The sequence below is a fragment of the Hipposideros armiger genome, unplaced genomic scaffold, assembly GCF_001890085.2.
Source record: "Hipposideros armiger isolate ML-2016 unplaced genomic scaffold, ASM189008v1 scaffold_8, whole genome shotgun sequence".
Taxonomy (NCBI): domain Eukaryota; kingdom Metazoa; phylum Chordata; class Mammalia; order Chiroptera; family Hipposideridae; genus Hipposideros; species Hipposideros armiger.
Window position 1 is genome coordinate 6,398,466 of NW_017731358.1, and position 10,576 is coordinate 6,409,041.

General features: G+C 48.1%; 1 protein-coding gene across 1 annotated transcript in view; it reads right to left on the reverse strand.

Moving 5' to 3' along the window:
- Nucleotides 1-10,056, reverse strand: part of PDIA5 (protein disulfide isomerase family A member 5) — an 87,367-nt gene extending 77,311 nt beyond the window's left edge. The window contains exon 1 of the mRNA XM_019652582.1: nt 9,876-10,056. Within this exon, the coding sequence (XP_019508127.1) occupies nt 9,876-9,920 (45 nt within the window). The 5' untranslated portion in view covers nt 9,921-10,056. The remainder of the gene's footprint in view (nt 1-9,875) is intronic.
- Nucleotides 10,057-10,576: the final 520 nt, after the last annotated feature.

The window sequence follows — 10,576 nt, forward strand, 5'->3', positions numbered from 1 at the left end:
AAAAAAAAAAAAAAAGAAGAAGAGTAAAGTGGAAAAGTACTTGACAAGGAATAGTACCCAAGAGCAGATTCTTTAATTCCAAATTCCAGGGCCTAGGGATTAGCCCATGATAATCACAATAGCTGAAAGTACAGAGTACTTATTGTGTGAGCAGGAGCAAGCTAAACAGTTCACATGATTATCTAATTTAATTATTTTGGCAAGTAAATGAAATAGTAGCTTTATTATACCCATTTTATAGATAAGGAAACTGAGACTAAGAGGAGTTAAGAAACTTGCTCAACATCACACAGTAAGTAGGTAAGAGAGCTGTGACTCAGGCCCAAATCTGACAGACTCCAGCAAAAAGACTACAGATTCCTGGAGCCACACACATCTTACTGCTTGCTCCTGTAAATCCAAAGCCAGCTGCCTTTCTTATATTTTGCTCACATAAAAGCTCGCTTTATACATGGCCTCTACACAGTACAATTTTTGCCCTTTACATTCCCCACAGCACAAACGTGCTGTCAACAAGGGGCAATCCAGGGGCAGGACAACTGATCTGAGAGCTTATAAAAACTGGTTTTCTTATCCTGAAATTGCAACTGCAGTACATTTAACCAGGACTTAAGTCTCTAAAGCTTTTAATGTTTTGGAAAACCTCTTTGAGAGCCAAGAGGGCTTTGGGTCCCTGCCAGCCTGTGTACACATGACATGGGCAAACGAAAAAGAGTTGGTGGAGGGAACAGTGAATTAGGCAGTTGGGCGGGAGCAAGAACAGGTGAATTCCCAAGAAAATAACAATTCATGTGCTCATGACTCATGCATACATCATGCTTTCACACACACTGTCTCATTCAATCCTCTAAAGTTGAGAGTCTCAATCAGTGTTTTCTACCCTTCAGGCCTCAACCCAAGAGCCGAGTCATAAAAATCAATTCGGTGGGTTGCCACCAGCACTGTTTTAATGACATTACATAGAAAACATCAGTGTGTATGTACCACAACACAAAGTAGCAAGACTAAGTATTCAGTGAAACATATCAGTTATATTTATGTATACATGTACATGATTGTTATGTAAAATGTATCATTGTTCTTGTAGGCGTTGCAGTAAAAATGCTTGAAAAACCACTATAAACAATCTGTGTGGGAGGTGGTACTATCCCCAATTTAGAGGTGTGAACACTGAGGCTCAGAGGAGTTCAGGGACTCACCTTGGGTGAAGCCTAAACATGGCAGCGCCAGGACTCACATCAGACCCGATGCTCTTTTCTTTGCCCATCAATGTGAATTCTCCCCACTGGTGCCCTCGCCGCTCCCTTCCATTCTCTACAGCTGCACCCAGAACAAGACCGAGAGGCCAGCCAGTCCGCTTTCCCTTCCAATAGAGCTACTGAACGTGACCAACTGAAGAGAGCTGCAATGACAACCTGATCCATCTTTCCTCTGCTGCCTGCATGCCTGCAATTCCCCACGTGCCTTCAGAGAAAAGCAGAAACACCCATGCTCAGCCAAGTGGCGCTGCACAGTGTCCCTTGTCTATGTGGCTGATGACATGGACAGAACTTGTGCCACACCACTTAGTTGAAAGCAGCAACCTTAGCTGCCAAAATACTATTGACCTCATAAAACTTAATGTTAGCTTGTAAATTTGTCTGGTTTGTAGCAGCACAACAGCTCTAAGTACAGGCTTTTCAGAAATACAGATACCGGGGCACAGATACCTGGGCTGTATCTTTGAAGAAAAAGTTTTTACACATACCCGCTCCGTTTCAGTGGTTTGGGTCTACAGCCAAATTGGAAAACCTCTGCCACTGGCCCGTCCTTTAAAAACCTCTCTGGTCCGCATGTCACTGCCCTCTCCTTCACTGCCAGGATTTTCCACCTCTCCCTTTCTCTCCTATCCATCCCTCAGCCCTCTCAGATCTGCTCCCCAACCACCAAAAGGGCTGCTGGTGGGGGTTCAACAATAACCTCCACACGGATAATCTCCACACAGATAATCCTACAGGCACCTCCCGCCCTCGTATTGTTCAACCTCTTGAACCGTGGCAAACACTCTAACTCTCCCTTCTATTTCTCCAGCCACCCTTCCTGACTGTGAACCCTCCTCTCCCCGGCCTTTAAATGTTGAAGTTCCTCGGGGCTCACTTGGTCCACCTCCTCTTCCCACTCTCCACTCTTCCCCCGGGGGTGTCACCCACCTCCTAGGCAGCACCCCTAAATTTTAAACATCACCAGCCCAGACCTCCCTGCTGAGTGCCATACCCTCACATCTGCTCACTCAGCAGTTCTTAAGCCAGGGTCAAGTATAATTCTCAAACGTTAAAAACCTAACAGGGCAGCCGGTTGGCTCAGGTGGTTAGAGTGCAGGCTCAAAACATCAAGGTTGCCGGTTTGATTCCCACATGGACCAAGGAGCTGCGCCCTCCACAACTATTGGGTTGTCAGAAAAGTCATGACATATTTTTTCTGTTTTTCGTTGCAAAAATGTGTCATGACTTTTCCGACAACCCAACAGATTGAAGACAATTGCTTGACTTGGAGCTTGATGGGTCCTGGAAAAAACACACTGTTCCCCAATAAAATTTCTTAAAAAAAAAACAAACCTAACTCATACAAATAGATATTGAGCATATTTCAAAGTGATATTGAACTCATTAATAAGGGACCTACTAAAATGACAAAGTTATGTCAAAAGAGGACATTTAAAAAGAGGTTAAAAAAAGATTTTAAAAGAAGAAGTTATATGCATGTGGTTGATGAGGAAAAAAAAAAAGGAATACTGATACAAGATTGCTAAATTAGATACCAAAATGGTTACTGACCTGCAGGGCAATAACCCTAGGGTCTCTCTTCTCTACCAAACAAATTATTTGCATCTTATCTAACTTGACAGAGGGTGGGTCCTAAAGAATAATAAGCAAAGTTACATTCCCCAGAACACCAGATGGCCCTTAGGTGGGCTTCTCAGACAAGGCTCTAGTATGACATTAAAAAGTCACTAAATCATCTTTTATTTCCAAGTTTTTAAATAATTTTTCTTTCCCCTGGGGTCTATGTAGTTGGATGGGGAAACATCACATCTTTATTTTCACAAACCTCTAACTGAAATTTAGCCTTCTCTTTATTATGAATATAGGTAAGAAATTACAGTAACACCGGCAGTGTCTGTGACTTTGCCACCAAGAGAAATCATATTTTCGCATCGTATTACAATTGTTGCAGATATGTTGAAACACTGTTTATGCTAATCACTACTTAAAATTATAGAAATTACCAAATCTGCCACTTGGTCTTCTTACATGATGCAGTCATTAAAATGTAAATGTTATTTTATCACATATTTGTTATATTTTGATAACTGTATCTCAATATCACTGGTTTCCTTTGTAATACTATGCATGGTTTTATACATTTAAAAGCATTATCCATAAGTCCCCAGAGAAGCCTTTCCTGACTCCCGGCACGAAGTTAGGGACCCCTGTTACACATTCTCTTACCACCTTATATTTCTTCCTTTTAGCACTTTCTAGCTCAATTAAATAATAAATTAGTGGCTCTCCCACTAGGTAATGGGAGGAAGGGATAGTGTCTATCTAATTTATGACTGTGTCCCCAATGCCTTAGCATGGTATGTCTGGCTTATAAAAGACTCTTAAAGAAACGTATAAGAAAAAATAAAAGAAAGATCTGTGAAATGAATGCCCATCTGTGACACGTGGAGCATGCAGATCGTGGCCCACGTTTCTTTGAAATAAAGGGTATGCACAGCACTCAGCCCAGGACCCAGCAAGGTGAGACCCCTTTGTGAGAGAGCAAACCTGCTTGCTCGGCGGGAACCTGCCCTACTTGGCCCCAGAGCAAAGCTTTCCAGCCAAGCCCACGTCTCGGCTCCGATACTAAATCACCTTTATGTTTAAGCCCCCAGCGTAGGGCCCTCGACCTGGATCTCCATTAACACCTTCCAAGGCAAGGATTAAAGGACCTGCTCATGAATTAAAAACATCTGCTCATGCCAAAAGGTTGGAGGAATGGTAGGGTTCTTTGGGGGGATGGATTCTCTACCCCTACCCCGGCCAGCTGTAATGAGTTGGAAACTCTGAAGCCAGGCACAGGCTCACCATCAGGCCATCTGGGAACAGAGAGCACATCAAACTGGGGGCTTAGTATGACCTTGGGGAATAAAAAGCAAAAAGACTATTCTAACTCCGCACTCCAACTGAGTGTCTAACCCCCAACTGCATGACTGCAAAGTTAAACTATTTAGAAGTGGTCGTAAACTGGTGTATGGGAAGAGGCCCTGTTGGCTGCAGAGCTGTCAGAGGGAACAGCAAACTAGAGCTAGGCAGACAGGGTGACAGAAAAGGCAGGAAGGATGGACAATGAGCACCCCCAGCTGGCTGGCCATGCTTCCCTAACTTGGGCCATTAGGGAGCTCAACAGCAAGTTTCACGGACACCCCATGAAAATGGCTGGTGTTACTATTTCAGAAAATAGCACCTCCCAACCCAGCTGCTTAAACATTCAGGTAAGCCACTGAGAACTATTGCGGTGTTCCAACCCGTCCGGCTATCCCCCTGCCTTCCAGGACACACCTCACCCCCCACTCTTGTCTAATGGTCTACCTCCTCCCACCCCTCTGCCCACCCAGCCATTCTTCTCTAGGGGAAACAGTACTTCATCAGCTTCTCTCACCCGGTTCACATGGGACTGACTACACAGATGTGAAATATGTGGAAATGCTTTGCAACAAATGTACCAAGTGGATCATAATTCTCGCCAGATCGGATGGGCAGCCAGAGGCTCCAATCAGTGCTCCGTGAAGAGCCAGCCAGGAGGAACAGAGCAGCCCAGCCACGGATGAGCTCCTCCCCTCTCCTGCTTGGACTTAGGACGCCAGGTGTGAAAAAAAGGAGAGAAGGGTGGAAGGGCAAATAAACCATCGAAGTATGGGTAATGGAAGCGAACTTAGGCTCTCCTTACATCGGATGCTTCCCTCTCTGGCCCACTGTCATTTAGACAACCTCCAAAACCGATCACGATGACCAAACCAGACACAAGAGCCCTGCAGAACAAAACCACAACGCTGGGCAAGCCCTGCAGGGAGGCAATGTGGTTGGAATCTCCATTCTCAAGAGAGGATCCACTTTCAGAAGAAAGGGAAGAAAAACTGAGAACACTTAAACCCTTAGCCCCGATGCACCCGCCCCACCACACCCCACTCAACGCCCCCACCCCCCAAGGCTGCACAGGGGCCCGGTGGGGAGGGTCAAGAAGCCAGGCAAGAGCCCCGCTCCAAGGAACTGTACTGGGGAGAGTCCCAGCAGCACAGGGCACCCCCATCCATGTCTCACAGCCTCTATTCACACCCCCATCTGGCCATTCACTGCTCCGGCCTCCTCCTAACTGGCTTCCCCAGCACTTCTTCAGCAACTTGCGATGACTGCTGTGGTTCCCACTTATTGGGCACTCCCATGTGCCGAGCACTGTGCTGGGTGCTCCTGTATTATGTCTGGTTCTTTCAACCCTGTAAGGTGGATATCATTATCACCATTTACAAACAAGAACACTGAAGCAGGGCCCTGGGTCACACAGATCCTGAGTGCCTAGCTGGCTCAAAGCCCATGTTCTATCCACTGTATCACGCTTGACTTTATCTTGTAGATAACAGAGAAGAAAGTAAGAGGAAGAAAGTGTTGTTCTGAGAAAATCCAGTCTCTCCTACTCCAGCCCAAACCCTGCTAGCACACTGTGGTCTGACTGATCTTGATAATAAAAGGGCAGCTTTCATCATGTCTTTCTATCACCTACAAAATCAATTCCCACAAGCTTTGCCAAGCATTTAAGCTTCTTTATGATCCACTTTTCCAGCCTTATATCCCCATTTCCAGACTCAAATCCTCCCTTCCAGCCAGCCTGGCCCATCACTTCTCATTGCCCGCATTTCTGTCTGTTTCCTTTCTCTGCCTGCAACACTAATTCCTTCAACCAAACACAGACTGGGGATGACAGCATGCCAGGTCCTAGGCTAAGTGCTAGGGACACGAACAGCCAAAACAGGGAGGACCCCACTATCACAGAGCCCAGGGCCTGCCCTCCTTGGGAGTCGTGAACTGGGGCCCTTCTCTGGTCACTTGGTGTCCCCAACCTGGCCCGTGTCAGAATCCACAGCACTCAGTGTTTGCCACTCATATGTCACGTAGTCATTTTTCCAACTTACGAGTGTATGCCAGTTCTGTTTCAAAACTTCCTTGGTAATGTGTTTATTTCTCTGGGAAAAGTGCACTCCAGGTTCCAAACAGCATTATAAATGGCAATTAGGTCCCCAGGCCAGCCCACAGAAGCCTATTACAGCCTATATAATGGTGTAAAATCTAAATACGTGTACATTAAAAGCCCTGCAGGAGAGAACATGGGCAAACATCTGTTGCTTCCTGCACTCCCGCCCACTATCCCACCAGGTTCTGAGCCTTCAAGCCTCCATTAGGGCAGAGACCCTGGCGGTGCCTTGGGAGGCAGGAAGCGGGTGGGAGATGGGGTGGGGGGGATGCAGAGATGGGGTGGGAAGAACCCTGATTTATAATTCAGGAGCCTGGCTCTAATCCCAGCTCTGTCTTTACGAACTGGGTAGCCTTAAGTGAGTCCGTTCCCTCTCAAAACCCCACTTTTCTTTTATAAAATGAGACAGCTGAATTAGATCAGTAGTTCTCAGACTTTTGAATTGCACAAATTGGCAGGATATATTTTTTTAATATATTTTTAAACATTTTTTAATATATGTTTAAATATGTCATATATGTTCAAAAATATATTTTATCAAGAAAAGACTTTTTTTTAAAAAATCACTATATACCATCACTACTTTCTTTTTTCAAAAGGATACTATAAAACCACACACACCCCAAATATAAACATCATGTCAGAAAAATGAAGTTTTTAAACTGAAACTATTTGGATTCACACAAAAAAATTCACCACTGTTATTTTTCCAGTTTGTCTGTGGACCAGTGAAAACTTCGTCACAGCCCAGCTCCAGTCCTTGGCCCGACGCTGGACCCACTTGAGCAGGGGCAGACCCAGAGTCCTCTCCAGGTCTGACATTTATGGATTCTGAGGACAGGATACAGGCTGTAGACAATCAGCATGGATGGCCTGGGGAAAGGTTAGCTGAAGGGACAGCTGAGCTAGACAGCAGGAAGGGGCAGTCAGCCGCAGGGGTGGGGACAGGACAGGGGTCACCCCCAGCGCAGGCCCCGGGGGCAGAGACACCCGCCTGAAAGGGCTGGAACCAACTTGTCCCAAGTGTTGACCATGACTCTTTCCACCCCAGTATTCTTCTGGAAGGCTGAGATCCCCCAAAGGAACCTTCTTAAATAGGTTCCTTTATTAACTTTCCTGATCAAAAACTAATATATATTCATGTAGAAAACTTGGAAAAAACAGAAAAGCCTAAGCAAAGAAGTCAGCAAAAGTCATCCACAGCTCCACCTTCCAGAAGAATCCCTGTCCACATTTTGATGCACTGCTAATTCCTCATTTTGGTAGCAATCCTCAGCCACCCTGAAACTGTTTTGTGTCCTGCTTTTTCCCTATCACACTCAAGCACTTTTCGTGTCCTTAGATATTCTTCATTAGTATCATGAAACGTTTGGATAATAAACATAGCGTTCTAGTAAATATAAATATTCTTTATAAACATCACTTTCTATGCTATGGACAGGGCCAGAAGTCCTTTAATCCTTGTCCACAAATCTCCATAGACCCTTTTATACTTCTTTATGTCCCTCAGGTCAAGGCCAGTGCTATGCACAATCAGCCCTCAGTAAATATTGAGTGAACAAAGCAACTCAATTCACTCCCAGGACCTGGGAGCCCTTATCAGATGGACAGAGTTTAGATTTACAGAAGCCCACCCTGGTCTCACACCTGCTAAGCCAAGGGCTTGGAGAAAGGAGAGCATGTCAGTTCCTTGCTGAGGACTCCTAGTTTCTTGTGCTCTCAGCAAAGCTATCAGCTCTTCCGTACCTCCCGGTGGAGGGCCCCCCGGCAAGTCTCAAGAGCTAACTCCCGCACATCCTCCAGACTGCTCAATCCACTGGCTAAGGAAAACTACTGGCTGATCCTCCTTCTGAATGAAAGTATGGTTCGCCTTCACTGGAGGATCCCAGCACTTGGGGTATGAGCACTCGCTATTGTCTTTATTTGCTCACAGGTCTGACACCCTGCCCCACCCAGGACAACTCCGGAGGGCAGGGACAATGTGTATTTTGCTCTCCACCCCAAATTCAACCCAGCACCCAACAATGTGTTTGATAAGTGCTTGCTGAATGAAACTTTTTTTTCAGTCAGATTGCCAAGCCCTTTATTTTCACAGGAAGGAAGGGAAAGGGGAAGAAAGGAGGAAAGCGGGGCCTCTTAAAACAGCCCAATTGCAGAGACCTGATAGAAAATCAAGCTGGAGATGGTCCTCTCTGCACAGTCCAGCAGTCCTGCCTGGCCTAGAGATCTGCCCAGGCCAAGTGGCCCCAGGGGACAGAATGCAAGTAGAAGGTCAAAAAGACACCTAGACGCTGGTGAAGTGACACAGCCCCCCTCCAACCCGGTTCTCTCCCAGAGGGAGAGTGGTCAGATCTAGGGAGACAGGGAGCGTCCTTCCCCATCCAGCTTCAGATGACCAGAAAATAGGGGCCACTCCTCAATGGTGATCCCCAAATGGCAGGGTATTGGAAGATGGAAGTTGATCCACACTCAACTTTTTCTCCTCATGTTTGCCCAGCATCCCTGCCACACCCAAATGAAAAAAACAAACAACTAAAAAATCTGGGTTGGCGAGAAGCAGGAAGTTCCCTGAAACTTCAGGAATAATAGAAGCCAAGATGGTCCTAAAATAAGGGAGACCAGAAGTTATGGTAAAAATGTGGAAGGAGGCCTCAGTATCCCATCACACAGCCACAGCAACACCAAGGCCAACACCGCCCCCCCCTCCCACCCCCGCACTCCCGGGCTTGGGTGTTGTGGACACACCCATTCCGACCTCTCCCACGGATGCCCTGGGGCGACCCCCCTACACACAAGTAGCAAACTCCTCTGCCCGCCACTCCCAGCACCCTGGCCCACCCCTCCTCCATTCGTGTATGATTTTGCAGTTTACAGAGCTTCCTCCTCCGATTCTCACCCGGCCCTCCGGACAGTCTTGTGAGGTGGGTATCTTTACCGTCCCCATCTCATGAATGAGGAGACTCAGTCAGATGCATTTCAATGATACGCCGCAACACAAAGTCAGAAAGTGGCCGAGGTCGGAGCCGGGCTCAGTTGGGTATAGAAGCAGAACTCCTCCTCAAGGACCCCACCCTACCCGCCTTGCCCTCCCTGCGAGCGGGGACCCAGGTGGTGACTGGCAGCCCAGGGTCGAAACCAAGAACGAGGTGGCCCTAAAACAAGGTTTCCGGCAGTGCAGGTGGAAAGCACCCCCCCACACACACACACACACACACACACCGCACTCACACAGGTGTAGGGCCCGCAGTCTGGGGCGCCACGCATCCCCCAACCCGCGCGTGTCCCGCCTTAAGCCGGTGGCCGCCCCCAGACTTGCGCCCCCGCAAAGTTGTGCCCGCGTCGCAAGCACCCTGCCAGAAATCGCCCAGAGCCCCGGGCTACCTCCAACCCCGGCGCCCCGGAGCGCTTCACCGGGGGAGCACGAGGGCTGTCCCGCTGTCTCCCCTGCAGCCACCGGGCCCCCGCCAGCCTGGCATGCACGCCCCCACCCCGGTAGCCGGAGGCATCTTCCCGCACATCCAAGAAGGGCCAGGAGCAGGGAGCAGGGAGCACGGACCCTCACCCGGGGCGCACGTGCCCCGGCACAGATCCCCGCGCCACAGCCTCACCCAGATGGCCAGCAGCAGCAGCCATGCCGGCCCGGCCCGCGCCATCCCCGCCGCCGCTGCCCACAGCCGATCTGGTCTCCACTCCGGCTCCCGCGCCTGCAGCTCCGCCGGGTCCAAATGCCACCGCCACTTCCCAGCCGCTCCCCGCCTCCGAGTTCCCGGTGCCACGTCTGCCAAAGCATGCGCACCAGGAGGGGAGAGGAGGCCAGGAAGAAGTGTTTGCTGGGAATTGTAGTTTGCAGCAAAGCTGGGCTGGAGAACCCGCAGGTGTGAACTTGACCCTAAGGGAACGTGAGAGCATGTGTGGAAAATTTGGGGGGTTTACTCTGTGCCTAGAGCTTTAGAAACAAGATCTCATTCAGCTCACAAAAGTAAGTTTTATTTTCCCCACTTTGAGGATGAGGAGGCAGCCCAGGGAACTTAGGTAATTTCATCCAAATCACACAGCCTGCAAATGGCAAAGTCCAGCACTGCTTGCAAAGGATAGTAAAAGCCTTGATCCCTGCCTCCCAGGCTCCCAACTACCTTTTCTTTTTTTTCATTTCAAACAAACAAACAAACAAAAAACGTTACTGAGCTGTTGGGAAACAATTTGGCAATTTCCCAGAAAGTCAGACATAGATTACCATATGACCCAGCAATTCCACTCCTGGGCATATACACAAAAGAATTGAAAACGGGTATTCAAACAAATACTTGTA